Source organism: Haliaeetus albicilla, chromosome 4, assembly GCF_947461875.1.
Source record: "Haliaeetus albicilla chromosome 4, bHalAlb1.1, whole genome shotgun sequence".
Taxonomy (NCBI): Eukaryota; Metazoa; Chordata; class Aves; order Accipitriformes; family Accipitridae; genus Haliaeetus; species Haliaeetus albicilla.
Genome location: NC_091486.1, coordinates 23,572,590 through 23,587,282, shown reverse-complemented (window position 1 = coordinate 23,587,282; position 14,693 = coordinate 23,572,590). Strand labels below are relative to the sequence as shown.

At 37.1% G+C, this 14,693-nt stretch overlaps 1 protein-coding gene across 2 annotated transcripts in view; it reads left to right on the top strand.

Moving 5' to 3' along the window:
* The window catches only part of TLK1 (tousled like kinase 1), a 72,051-nt gene extending 59,711 nt beyond the window's left edge, over positions 1 to 12,340 (top strand). For both annotated transcript variants that reach the window (XM_069781413.1, XM_069781412.1), the window contains exons 14-21: positions 1,688 to 1,769; positions 2,045 to 2,136; positions 2,223 to 2,312; positions 3,067 to 3,236; positions 4,417 to 4,552; positions 7,073 to 7,184; positions 7,477 to 7,584; positions 10,585 to 12,340. In XM_069781413.1, the coding sequence (XP_069637514.1) occupies positions 1,688 to 1,769; positions 2,045 to 2,136; positions 2,223 to 2,312; positions 3,067 to 3,236; positions 4,417 to 4,552; positions 7,073 to 7,184; positions 7,477 to 7,584; positions 10,585 to 10,761 (967 nt within the window). In that variant the 3' untranslated portion in view covers positions 10,762 to 12,340. The remainder of the gene's footprint in view (positions 1 to 1,687; positions 1,770 to 2,044; positions 2,137 to 2,222; positions 2,313 to 3,066; positions 3,237 to 4,416; positions 4,553 to 7,072; positions 7,185 to 7,476; positions 7,585 to 10,584) is intronic.
* Positions 12,341 to 14,693: the final 2,353 nt, after the last annotated feature.

The window sequence follows — 14,693 nt, the reverse complement described above, 5'->3', positions numbered from 1 at the left end:
ATTTACCAAGTGGCCAAGCTGCAGCTTACACTCATAATATAGAAGACAGAAGCAATGGAGAAGTAATTTAGGTCTGTAGCCCCCGCTGTCTTTCCTTAATGCATCTTGGCAACTTGGCCATTTGATAAGGGAGAGGGTTTGAAGCAAAGCAGCTGTTGGGTCCTGACTCAAATCCTGTTGGGTTTTCAGCTTCCAGCAAAGTTGAGCCCTCTTTCTTGCTCTAGCAACATTCCCCTCTACATTACTCTACCCATGTATGCCCTCCCCAAGCAAAGTAGGCAGCAAACTCACCTGTTTGGCATTCCAGCCTTGGCAATGAAGAGTAGGAAATATTGCCCAGTTCAGAGGTGGGTAAACTTGTATGTCTGCATGTGTTATTTACAACTGCACTGGGATAACAGGACAAGTTGAGAGTGTGGGTTAGGGCTTCCCTGTCCGGGTTTATAGCCCATGTGATGCTGGGGCTACCTGCAAGGTGTAGGTTCTGAGCCATGGAGAGCCACACGGAGTAGCAGAAGCAGCAGTGGAGAGGGAAGGTGGTAAGGTTCACAAGATTGGCCCTACTAGAAGCATACGTGTAATTGAAGAACCAAGAAAATATAAATCTAAATTTGTTGACTGTGGTTTTAAAGAATTGGGCTACTGGTCACATGACATCAATCACCTAATGATGCTACCTCTAAATTTGTTATTTCTTCTACACTAAGTGCATTACTTACTGTTTATGATGTTTTAAAAAATGTCTTTAGCATTGAAATATGTATTTTCATAGTGAGGAAAAGGAAAGTTTTATGTTTAAAAGGGGCACAGTAAGCAAGAATATGCATCTTCCCTCAAATACTTGACTATGACCATACCTCCAAAACGATAGAGAACATGGAAGGATGGGATGACCTATTGGCAGACTAGCCCTAAACGCTTCCTTAAAGTTTTATATGGCGTGTAACTGGCAGCTGGCCCTGGATTCATGAGTATAGTTGTCTCATCATTGCACTAGAAAAGTGGTGAGTATTCACCTCCCTTCCCCCTGGTTGGATGAAAGGATGTATTTTGTCTTCCGCACATTTCAGGAGAGAGTATGGTCCTTTTCTCTGTCCTGCAGCATCATTTGGTGTTTGGAAGGAGTGTTTTCTTCTTGCTTTTGATTAGTACAAGCAGATACTCAGTCCTTTGGTGTGTTTTCCCCATATTGCTGTTTGTTATTTGTTAACTTCCTATTGTTATATAAAACCCATTTTGTTAAAAAGAGGCAGGTATGTACAACAGGCCTGGTCATGTTTCATGTGAAATTGGAAGAATATCCTCCTCATCTGTTCCAGAAAGCTGAAGTTTGAGACTTCTGTAAAATTTGGCACAACGACGAGAGAGCCCTTGTATCGCATGTTTAAATTTAATGGTGCTTGTCTTATCCTCACAAAAATAGAGACAAAAGTAGACAAAAATTTGCCAGAATTGACTGGTTTGATGATGGTGTTGTGATAGTATTTGTACACTAAATAGTCAAAAGGTACTGAAGTTGGCCATGTTGCATAGTTGTGCCATAAGGTTACACGTGGTGTAATGTTGTTCAACATATTATATATTGCTAGTAAAAAAAAATCTCCATTTGAGAAGTAATATTAAGAGATTTACATTTTAGACCCTATTTGTATACCTCAAATAGAATTAATTTTTTTTTCTTTTTGAGATTTAAAGATCACCCCACGTTGAATGAACGGTATTTGTTACTCCATTTACTTGGCCGAGGTGGCTTCAGTGAAGTGTACAAGGTAGAGTGTGTTGGGTCTGCTAAATCTAATGTTTGAACCATGTATGTTTGTACATTTGATTTTTGGCAGGAGGGAGGGGGATCTGAATAAGCAGAAGGATTGTAATGTGGTATACTCTTTAAACACTGGTTGAGCAAACTTCGATTAACCCAGGGAGGGAGGTAGCATTACTGTAGACTTGTGAATTATATGCCATTTTTTTTCCTCTCTTTATTGGGTGTTATTTTTATCATCTTTGGTTATAACTTTCCCATATTTGTGGGTTTCTTTTTTAGGCTTTTGATCTTTATGAACAAAGATATGCTGCTGTGAAGATTCACCAGCTTAACAAAAGCTGGAGGGATGAAAAGAAAGAAAACTACCACAAGTAAATATTAATGACTTACGCTTCATATGTTAAATTGAATAGCATTTTATTGATTGTAGAAGGTTAATGTATCCATCTTCTTTTAGACATGCCTGCAGAGAGTATAGAATACACAAAGAACTGGATCACCCCCGGATAGTTAAACTGTATGACTACTTCTCCCTGGATACAGATACGTAAGTACATAAAATGATACATTTTCTAGAACTTGGCAATAATTTTAGTGCTGTATATTAGATAAACAGAAATGAAGAGTATTTGAAAAAAATAATATGTTCTTGTTTTCAGCCAAAGCATTTAGGGTTTCCTTAAGGGGACTTGGAAACAAAACACACTAGTTGCAGAATTTTGTCTCAGCTAAATATTGCAGGCCTTATACGAAGTGATGAAAAACATGTTTTGCAACACCTGATTAACAAGCCCTACAGGATGTCCTGAGGGTGAAGGGGACATGTGGTGCTGTACTGTTTTTGGGCAGAGCAAGGGCTGCTGCAGTGTAGCTCCAAAAGGCTGCTGTAGCTTAGACAAGTTTTCCAAGACTAAATGACATCAGTAGCGTTATTAGCCTAAGCTTAACCCCTGGTCACTGGGCTGCACCTCTTTGATGAAATTGTGTCACATCTTAAGGCATAGTGAATATATTTTTCTATTGAGAAACGTACCTACATAAATAAGGGGGTTTTTTTTAACTTAACCTCTTGTCAATATGGATGCATTTTCTCTTTTGGTGAATATGAATGTTCTGATTTATGTCAGTTTTCATAAGCTAGTAGTTATGCCATGTGTTCTATTAACAATTTCATTCATGTAGTTTAATATTCAGGCAGCCATTCTTAAACTTGCCAGTATCAAACTAGGTTGCAATTTCTCCATTTCCGATTGTACAGTTTGATACGTTATTTAATTTTGTCTCTCTGAATTCTACCCTAGGTTTTGCACGGTGTTAGAATACTGTGAAGGCAATGACTTGGATTTCTATCTCAAGCAACATAAATTGATGTCAGAGAAGGAAGCTAGGTCCATTGTAATGCAAATAGTAAATGCACTACGGTATCTCAATGAGATCAAGCCCCCTATTATACACTATGATCTTAAACCAGGTAAATGAGGAATGTTATGATTGAAAATGTCTTTTTTATTATTTTTTTATCCTCTATTTTGTTTGTAATTCATGCCTGAAAATACCAAAATTATCTTCTGTATGTCACACTTATTGTAAACAACTGAAAACAGTGTGTGCTTTTCTTTCTAGTTTTATTGCCCAAAATATCTGTTTTTTCTTTGGGAAAATGTTTGTCATAAGTTTTCTACTTTGTATTATTTTGGTTTGAATTTGTAGGAAGAAATCATATAGCACATAGATAGGTACATTGGTATTTCCAATATAAACAGGTAAGATCTTTAGTTGGCTGAGCCCTGTCTGATCATTGTGGAATGCTGACATGTAAATAATTTTTCCCTTATGTATTTCTTAGCCTGTAAAGGATTGAAATAGGTAATTAATCACTTTCAGCATCTCAGCGTAAGCACTTCAAAACAGGACTTCACAGTTTTCTTTACAATAAGTAATAAGCATTGTAATAAACGATGTATTCCGTGTTGATTCCATGGCCTTTGTTTTACCACCTTGCATGAATGATGCTTGTATTCTTCGTGTACTTTAATCTGCTACACTTCCAAGCATGGGGTTTTGTAATGTAACTCTTAGTGCCAGCCTGTTTGCTTGCTGCTGTGTAACAAACTGTTCATATAGATTTCTCTCATATGGTATTATACAGAATGTATTCTTAGTCTCATTAGTTTTTGTTCTCAGAGGAACTTTATCAAATAACTTTTATATCAAGAAATTATTGTACAGCTTTAATACATGGAGTGAGATTTGTAGTACTGCAGCAATTTCTTGGCACAATTTTGTGGCATATGCAAGCCCTGAAACCTGTAGTGTAGGATTTGTTCTGGGCAGAAAAATATGAAACTTCATTGTAACTGGTATACTGCTACATTTTAGTGTTTCCTCACTAGATTTTGGTGTTTCCTCGCTGTCCAGCCAGCTCCCGGCTGAGGGAGCCATTTCAGATGATGATGATAACCTAGAAAGTTCCTGAGACTGCACTCAGATGTGTCATAATCAAGTTACTCTAGACTTGAGGATATAAAGATGATGTAAAGGTGTCACTTACACCTCGTGAAGTTAGATGTTCCTGAAAATTGAGCCTGGTTTTGAAAATAAAGCATTCTGTTAGCTTTTTTTGAGGTAATTTTTTTTTTTCCCCTGGATAGGTAATATCCTTCTTGTAGATGGAACAGCATGTGGAGAAATAAAAATTACTGATTTTGGCCTGTCCAAAATAATGGATGATGATAGCTATGGTGTGGATGGAATGGATTTAACTTCACAGGGAGCAGGAACTTACTGGTAATGCCTGGTTTGATTTTGCTGTTTAGACTCTGGGTCATTGTTCAGATTTCATAAATGGTCTCTTATAAAGCCAATTTGGAGAGAGAGATAGAATTAAAAATATTAACATGGATGACAAAGATTTTTGTGCAGTACTATGAATGTTGATATTCCCAAATGTTAGAATGGTAACATAACAAGTAAGATAAGAGAATGTGAGAGTGTTGTTTGTTTTTTTTTAATATACAAAAAAATAAAAATGTGGAGATGATCACTGTGTTTTAGAAACATGGTTTCCCTGAAGAAGCAGGTGTTTAATCTTTGGCTGCAGGTGGTTGAAGACATTTGACAGAGCTATGATGATTAAGTGTGGGTGCTTAGTCCTTGGAAATCTTAGAGCAGGGATTACCAGCAGGTAATGTCCTTAGGACAAAAGAGTATTTACTCTTCCATCCTAAAGGTTAATGACAGCTCAGCAGCTGTGATTTGTTTTCTGCGTTCACTTGCATGCTTGTCCAAAAACCTGAAGTTTTAGAGCTGCCTACAGAACAGGAATGACAATAAGCACTTCATTGCTTACAGAAGAGCTGTTTCTAGAATTTGCTCTCTAAAGATGCAGCTTCTTCATGGCACAGTAGCTCCTTGAGCCTGGGTGCGTAGTAGGTGTGTCAGGGTGGGTGGAATAGGAAGCCTGTATTGGCCAGGTTACTGCTTGTGAATTCATTTGCTCTTTCTCTCCTCATTCTGCTTGTAGCAAGATCAGAGTCAGGAGCTGAAACCTAACTCTAAACAGAGAAGCCAGTGTCGTTCCCATTTGCTCTGCAACTTTTCCCATATTCGGAAGCTGCACATAGTGAAGTTTTTGCCTTTTCCTTCAGATTTTTTAGAAAAGAAAACACACATACTCTTGCACAAATGCCAATGCACACATACTGTGAAAAGATGATTACTCAAGTTGAAGCATTCTAGCAGTGTTAGGCTTTTGCTACTCTTTTTAATGCTTTACCTGTTTGAACACCAATTTAAATATTTTATTGTAGGAATGTATGTCAAAAAATTTTGGCCTTTGGTTTAATCTAAAATGCCACAGATGCTAGTCTGTAAACTAAGGGATCAGAAAAGGTCTTTGACCATTATAGGTTCATGATGAATCTCTGCATTTCTAATTCACACTTTGTCTGAGCCTAAAATCTTCATTAAGGAGGGAAATCTTTTGAGTGAGTTTGAGGTGGGGGATGAGTCCGTTCAGAGCAGATTGCACAAACTGTGAGCAGCATAGTCCAGGAAGGGATTTCCTCAGTCACTGGGTCCAGTTACCTGCCTTTCCAGGCAGTTAGGTCACATAATCTCTTTTATAAACTTACAGACGTTTGTATTAAATTTAGTTGGTGTTTTGTCCCCAGTAATCTGATTTGAAGTGTGTTCCGTAACCTCAGTTCTCTGATCATTAGAAACCTAATCCTCTAATTTACAGACTGTGTTTATTTGTGGCCAGTTTATACTTGTTTGTTCCTGTGCCAACACTGTCCTCCCTGAAGTAGGTTGTTTCCCTTCCTAGTACTTGCTCCTTGGTGTTTTTATAGCCTTCAGTTTTTTCCCCTGAATTGTAGGCACTCCATTCTTCAGATCATTTTAGTAGCTTTCTTTGCACTTGCATCACTCTAAGCTAATTTTTCTTGATTGTTGTAATCGGAGTTGTACATGAGTATTCCAGAAGATATTTTGTGATACTGTGTGAAATTCATATTTGTGTTGCATTCTTCTCATTTTTCTGCTTATTTCCATTTCTACAAATAATTCTTCAAAAAATTTTTTAAAGTCTTAAATGCTGTTGATGAAAGTGCCTGGTCTGTAGTTGCTCTAATAGTTTTGATGCCTTTTTCAATTTTAGATATTACAGTCAATAATACTTAACTGCACCCATATTGATATGTTTGGGAGATTTTGTTTGTTTTTTAAAGGAGGTTCCATTTTACCAGTTCTCCTGTAATTCAGGAATGGCACAGGAACTTCCTAACTTTCAGCTCTTTAAGTATGGCTTCCTGCAGATTATAGGAATGGAAATACCAGTCACCTTTGTCTACCATACACCCCTCTGGTTAATGTCATTATTCTTACTAAAAACTTAGCTAAAGAGCCTTTAAGCCATATCTACACTATCTTTGATTCCTAACCAGGGCTTGCTGTAAAATGCCCTATATGGCTTTCATCTTTTCTTGCTCTGATAGATGGAGAAGGTTCATATTTAACCTAGGATCCCAATTTAAAAAAAAATTACAATTAGTGAATTAGGTAAAGAATGTTAGTATTTGTGCTTGTATGAAATAGATCCTCTATTTGACTGACTGACTATACAAAAAACTAAAGTCAGTTTTGATGAGTGTGCAAGGTGTTGGAGTGCAGATCGTAAGGCAACTGTACAGTTGCCAAAAGACCACAAGATGTACGTGAAGTGTTTGTATAATTTGATATTTGAACAAGTTCTAGTGATGCCATACATCTACTTGCAGACACCGAGATGCATGTTTTGTTTTCCAGGTACTTGCCTCCAGAGTGTTTTGTAGTTGGCAAAGAGCCACCAAAGATTTCTAATAAGGTTGATGTATGGTCAGTTGGAGTAATCTTTTTCCAATGCCTTTATGGTAGAAAGGTAAGGAAAATGTTGTTTGAAAATCTTAGAGTTTTAATGTAAATGCCTGTTTCCAGTAGACTATGAATGATAGTCATAAAGATGTGAATCTACATGGAAAATTACTTGTGTTACTTTTTGGTGGTGTGTGTTGATACTGCAAGAAATGTAGAAAATCTTGACAGAAACTTTTTTATTTACAGAATGGTTAGCAGTTTGTATTAACACTGCAACAACTTACTATAGCATAAATATTTATGAAATCAAAGTAGTTGGATAACCCTCATGAAAAAAATCATGTGCTTATTTTCAGCCATTTGGCCACAATCAATCACAGCAAGATATCTTACAAGAAAATACAATATTAAAAGCCACAGAAGTTCAGTTCCCTGTCAAACCTGTTGTAAGCAATGAAGCCAAGGTAACTTTTCTTATGATCTCTGAGTAACAGTTAAAACATTAATCATAAAAGATTCAGCTGTAAAATTGCTGTTAACTTAAGAATGCTGTGGGATGTAGTAACTAAACGTGTAAGAAAACATAATGGAGAACTGGTATTTTGATGGCTTTATTTAAGCAAACTTACTCTGGGACTTCTCAAAATCATGTACTTCAAAGCAAGACTATATATATACACATTCCAAAAATTTGCAAGCAGTTTTAAAATAGGCTGCCTCAAATATTGTTTGCTTTGCTTTTTCCCAGAGGACATTATGTGTCTCACTCAGGCTGTCTTGCTAGAAGTTCTTGTGAGATACTTCTGCTAACAGTAACAAGCTCTTTCTGAAAACAGTGAGTGTTATTCTCTGCAGCCTTATTGGCTTGAAGAACTATTTGACTACCAAATACCTGGAGGATATGCCTGCTAACACTCTTCCGCTTGAAAGGTCATAGTATGTGTGTATTAACTCAAAGCTGAGTTTAGAAACATAAATTCTTAAGATTAAGAATCTATAACATATGTTGACGCTGATTCGGGAAATAAGACTGCCAAAATAGTTGATCTGCCACAAAGGGTGTGGATGGCAATGTTTCCTGTATTTAAAAAATCTTATTTTGAAACCTCTGTAGTATCAAACTCATCTCCACAGACTAGCTATTCAGAAACAGGTTAAGGTGTTTTCCCAAATGATTGCTGCTCTGAGCATCTGTAACACAGATCCAATTCTGTGAATGTGGAAGAACGTATTTTATATGTTACTTGTTTGTACAACTGTCCTAATTTTTGAAAGATATATTCAAAGCCAGATGCAGTAGAGATGTGCTCGTTGAAAAAAATGCCAAGATAGTAGAATGCCTATTCAAGTTTCAGCAACTAATTAAACATACTTAGATTTGGGACACAAGCTGCAAAAAATTTAAGAATGTTAAGATTTAGCTTCTAAAGATTAAAAGGAAAGGAAACATATTTCTAGAGGCTGTAACTTCCCAAGAAAATAAGTCTTTTGGGTACATAAACCTGCTGTTATAATTTGTGGTATATATCCATTGGTTAGGCTTTCTAAAAGTAGTGTTAGTGAGCAAGTTGCAGTTAAGGTTACGAAAATTTGACTGAAGAGTTGTAGTTTGTCCTGGGTTTTTTGTTTAGTTGAGTTTTTTGTTTGCTGGTTTTGTTTTTTCACCCCCATTTGGAAAAATTGTGTCCTTTGAACGCAGTTGACAAGTACACATCATATAACTGATAACATTACATATTAACAGTTTATATCCCTGTCTTTTAACTTTGCATTTCTTTGTCATTAATAGTTTTTATATAGAGGATGTTGGGAAAGAGTAGACAGTTCAGTGTGGAGAATTGGCAACTTATTTTACATTCTCTGTGTATTTCATGTTCTGTTTGTTTGTTTGAAAGACTAAAAAAAACTTTCAGTGTTCTCCACTCTTATTAACATTGTCACGATAGCTGAGAGAGGGAGAAATTATTCTCTGGTGGAAATGCTATAAAACAATTTCAGACTAACTTGTAAATTCAGACCATTTATGATGACTGTGTAGAATCCAAATTGTCTTTCAGATTTATAGGCCTGGCAGTTGGAAGAGAACAGCTTGTAAACTGAAATTCTGATTTGGAAAACACAGAGATGAAATAAATATGGAACCTGAAAGGACATTGTTAGTTAGTTTTCAGACTGTAACTGTTCTTTGATCCTCCTCACTTTTTCCTATTATGTGTAATGTTCTCCTTTGCATCGCAGTAGTGTGTCTACAGTACCACAGAAGCATGAAGTATTTTACAAACATTTTATACACAAACTGTTACTCTGAGGATCTTGCAAACAACTCCTAACAATTCACTTGTTACGAAGGATTTATTGTGAAGAATTTGATTAAAATCCATAATGTCCAAGAACACATGAATATATATTAACAGATGTGCATGATTTTTATTTTGTACCTTGTTCGTGCTGGTTATGTAATTGATAGAAGTAAATTCTAGCAGGATTCTCTGGAACTTGTATCACAGATTTTTTCCTTTAATCTCCAGTTTTTAATTGGAGCAAAGAACAAACAGCTGAACAGATTTATCAAAGATATGTAATTCTTTTAAATTAAGTTCTAAATTAAGTAATGATGTGCTAATCAGTTCTGTAGCAATAATAAGGATTTTCTATCATTAAATGTTGAAGCTGAAGCTCTCAGGAGACCAAATGTTCTGTGTATGCTAGACATAAGACTTGACAGAAACTTTCAGCACAAAATGATTGGTGTACATTGTATGGATTTAAACATAATGTCTCAAGAACGGTCCTGAAGATAGCTACAGAATTTTTCAATTGATTAGGTATTTTTAAGCGGATGGGATTGAGTTTTTTCTGGGAAAGGAGTTCCAGCTAGGTAGTGGTTTCTTAAATAGTCTGTTAGTTATTTAATGCCTATTGAACTTAGCAACCACCATTGTCAAATTTCATGTTTTGCTCTATTCCGTCATGGCACGTGGTAATGCCTGCTTTCAAAGGTCAACTAAAGCGTTGAAATTCTGCCCCTGCATCTTCCATCTACTCTTCACCTACCACATAGCTGAATGGTTTTAGAAGCTCCGTGGAAGTCCTTTCTACTATTTCAATCCTCTGACATTTGCTTCTGGTTTTTACTAAGCCGTTCATAGATAACACATGCAGAAGTCTAACTGTGTGAGATGCTAATGTTTGACTTGTAAATATAGTTCCTAAACATGGAAATATATATTTAAAGTGTGATTATCTGAAGTCAATTAATTTGCTGATTTTTTTTTTTTCCTGCTGTGATGTTACATTTTTTTCATTGGACTCAGTAGTAAAATTTTACACTGTCATTTGAATTGAATTACATAAGAACAAAAATTTGTTTAGAAACTAGTTTATCCAGGAGGACATGCATGTTTGCTTGTAAGCAGACATAATTATTTGGAATGGTATTGTAACTTTTTACATTTCTTTTCTAGGCCTTCATCAGACGCTGTTTAGCATACCGAAAAGAGGATAGATTTGATGTCCACCAGCTGGCTAATGATCCTTATCTTCTCCCTCATATGAGGAGATCAAATTCTTCAGGAAACTTGCATATGACTGGGCTAGCAGCATCCCCTACACCACCTACTTCAAGCATTATTTCGTACTGAAATTTCTCCAACCGAGGAATGGCATGATACCTTTGTGTAGTTTCCAGATGCAGACTTGAGTTTGAAAGCATTTGAGTGTTTTTACACAGGACAAGTTTGATAACTGTGTTTTCAGACTGAAGTCCTCCTACATAGTGTCATTTGTATGATTGGAATGGATCATGGACTGTGAATAAATGTACCCTTCTGAGAAATACCTTTAAACATTGAAGGATGACACTGCCTGTTACGCACTAACAGGTATACTGTGTTTAAGACTGAAGAAAACGTTTTTAGTTTTTTCTGGGGAACATTGTAAATAATGTTTTTAATACTTAAAGTACATTTGGTTGATACTGGAAAGTTCTAACACGAAGGGTAGTTTTTCATTATTTAAATAAAAAAGGGTAGTGAGCAAATTTGAAAACACAGGAAAAATTCCGTGCCTGGCTATAAACTAAATTAACTGCCATCTTTCCAAGACATTGATCTTTCGAAACCAAAGGAAGGAGTGTGAGACAGTCAAAGATATGTTCTGTATCAGATTCCTCAGATAAAACTGTAGTATTTTATTTGGCAACTCAGGCTTGTACCTCCAAAAATGCGGTGGCGTTTCACTGAATTTTGATTGGAAGAGTGATATGGAATTCCTAGTACTTATTTCTCAAATAGATTGCTAATTTTGAAATCCACTCAATTTTCTAAAAATACTATACTTGCTGTGGTATTGAAACTTGTGAAACTTTCCAGGCTTCTGATAAAAGCAAGCAACAGTATGAAACCAAATGCAAACAGGTCATGTATAATGTTCTATGCAGGAATAATGATAAATTCCCTTCTAGCTCTATTGTAAATTGTTGTACAGATGTCACATTTTCAGTTAAATTTCAGCAACTTATTCCTGTACAAATGTTTAAAGTATGGCTTTTTCTAATTGGATATTGTATTTTTTTTAAGTCTCCCTCAAGGCGCTTTTAACTGCTGCTAAATGACGTTGCTTTTAATTTTGCAAAAGAATCAAATGACCTCCTTAAGGTGCAAGTCAACTGTACGTTATAGAGAGATTAAGAGTAGGTAATTCATTAACAATCAAGGCATGTAAAACAGATCTGTGTTGGCAATATACAGTACAGTTCTTTAAGTCAGTTTATTGTGTTCTCAACCTGGAGAGCGCATTGATACTAGATGTAGAAGTTGCTCATGGTTATTCTCTATTTCTGGAAGTTCCTATCAACACGGAAATGTTTCTTGTGGCTTGTACAGATACTTTAAAATGTGAAACATTTTCTAACTGCCTTGTATGGTAGAAACTTATTTTTCAGAACAGTGTATCTCTCTCCCATTCACCATTCTTTTTACTATCCCATTCTTGATGCTGAATACCTATATGTAATTTTGTCCATGTTGCAGAAAAAGGAGGCTGTATTACCACAGGTTTTCATTTAGTATTGTACAGTTAAACTGTTGCTCTTGTTTCTGATGTTGCAAGCCATTTTGTTTTCATTGTATATAAAGAAACATTAACTGTCTCTTTAAGATGCTGCTGAAATTGTAGAGAATGTAGCCAAAACAGTAATAAACAATGACAGTTGAAATTTCAGGGTTTTCTTTGTGTGTTTTTGCATTTCAACGAAGGGCAAATCAGCTAACGATATCACTGAGCTACACTTAGCTATTTAAAGCAAACTCTCTTTACTTACAAACAAAAGACCAATAATAGAATAATTAATTTAAGTAACATTGGAGGTGAAAGGGGAGGTTTCCATGAAACTTAAAACATCTGTTGTAATGAAGTTACCAAAACATCATTTCACTGAATAGACTTCACAGAAACAACTTTTAAGTATTTCAATGGGTCCTTCTAGAATTCTTTAACAGTGGAATAAAATTAGCTCATAGAATAAAATTAGACTTAAATAGTGACTATTTCTGCCTTATATTACACCAGAGTACTAGGACTGCATCCTTTTCACCCTCTACAGCATGAGACTGAGTGCAGGGTTCAAGGAGAGTGTGCCATAGCTGTAGGCTCACATTTCATTCCTCCTTATTGTGCATGTGTCAATATTGGAAGTTAAATCAAAGAATGTTTTCCCTGAGGAAAAGATGTAGGATTGTGTTAACTGTATTTTTATTTATCTTGAATGTATTATTTACCCCTAGTAAAGGGAAGTTTGGCAATATATTGGAGAACTACTTAAGTAACTGGAAATTTTACAGCTACCAAAAATAAGAGGTTTTATGCATTGCACTAATTATATATAGACTTGTTTTTCCTGTTGTTAGCATCTGGGAATAGGCCGTTGTGGCTGAATACATGGCACTTACTCTAGCTATACAAATACACATTTCTGAAACCTAAACAGTCACTTTAAACAAAGTTTCATATAGAAATACGTGAAAGAAAAGGAGAGTCACCATCTCATCTTTTAAATCGAAGTTGCGAGGTTTTCACCTCCAATACACACAGTTGTGGTTTTGTGTTAGCATCTTACAGTACTATTAATAAAAGCTTTGTATCCCCATGTGGAGTCATTCTGCAGTCACAAGAAGACATCTGAGTTACTGTGTTCAGTGCCTGGTATTCAGCAATTTGTACTTGGGATAGAAGTACCCTTGAGATTGAGTCTAGAAGCTGGAATTACTGCTACTCATGGAGGAATGCTGATCCACTCCTAGGTAATTCATGCATCGGTTGTTCAGTTCGTATTTCATGCACGTTTTACTAATTTCATCACATGTCATCCATCGCTAGGTTTCCTAAGCTCTCTTCTGATTTAGCGGTAGGTAGACAAAAGGAATCAGGTTAAATTTCATCAGGCAGTTTTTAACGAACCTTGGAAATAAAAGGCTTCCTTTACCTTAAATTCATAAATACTTTAAAATATCTGCATTTACTGGAAGATGCTAAAATACTACATTGTATAATTTTAAAAAACTGCGTACAAAGCAGGTGACTGTAAGAAGTTCTGCACTTTTAGCTATGACTGTAGTGCTACAGGTCATTGCAGTCAGAGTTAACAATGGTTGGCTTGTTTCTGGAAAACAGCTGTGTTTTGGCGCTATTTTATTTTACTTACATTTGCACTGAAGTTGTTCAGATTTCAGTGTGGAACATTATTCACCCTTAACTTGGTCTATGCTAGTTGATAGATACTGTTTTCATGGAGGCTAGTTAATATTTTAATTCTCTAAAAAGTGCTTTTAACACTCACGAGAAGACTGGAAGGGCATTGCATTGCTGGCCAGCTGCCCAAGTGCTATTGACCGCACACACTATGGCTATGAGCAAACCACTGCATAATTAGAGAGGCTTTCAAAAGCCCACAAAGCCGCACGCCCTCTCAGTATGCGAGTCACGGGTGCGCGAGGTGCCGAGCCGCTGCCGAGGGGTGCTCTGCGCCGCTGGGACCCCGCGTGGGACTCGGGGGCTGCCGATGACAGCCTAAGCAGGTGACTGGCTAAGGTGTGTTTTAAAATAAGCAAGCCCTGGAAAGGAAAACATGCCCTGGAATGGGAAACATCCCAGGTGCTCCTGCTCCAGCTTTGACATTTTCCAGAACATGAGGAAACCACAGGTCTGAGGTAGGGCCACCAGTGGGGACAGGCCTGTCTTCCGCATCCCACAGCTCTCCCGGCCAGGCAGGACATGCCACATCCAGTTTGGGGAGTGGGTGCAGGTCCCCAGCAGTGCTGCTGCTCCAGTCTCGCTCCGGATTTCAGCTCTGCTGGGGCTGAAGCTGCTCTGTCAGGGCAGGGAGGAGCTGCGGCAGCTGAGGGGCCCCAGCTGGGCAGGTGGTGGCAGCCACCCCCTCCTCACCCGCCACCATGTTTTCTACAGAGGGCTGGAACAGTGAGGGACGCTGCTGGGTGGAAGAGGGCCACCAGGAAAGGTGAGAGGTGTCTCTGCAACAAATCTCTTCAAAGAGCCCCCGGGACTTGCTGGTCTTCTC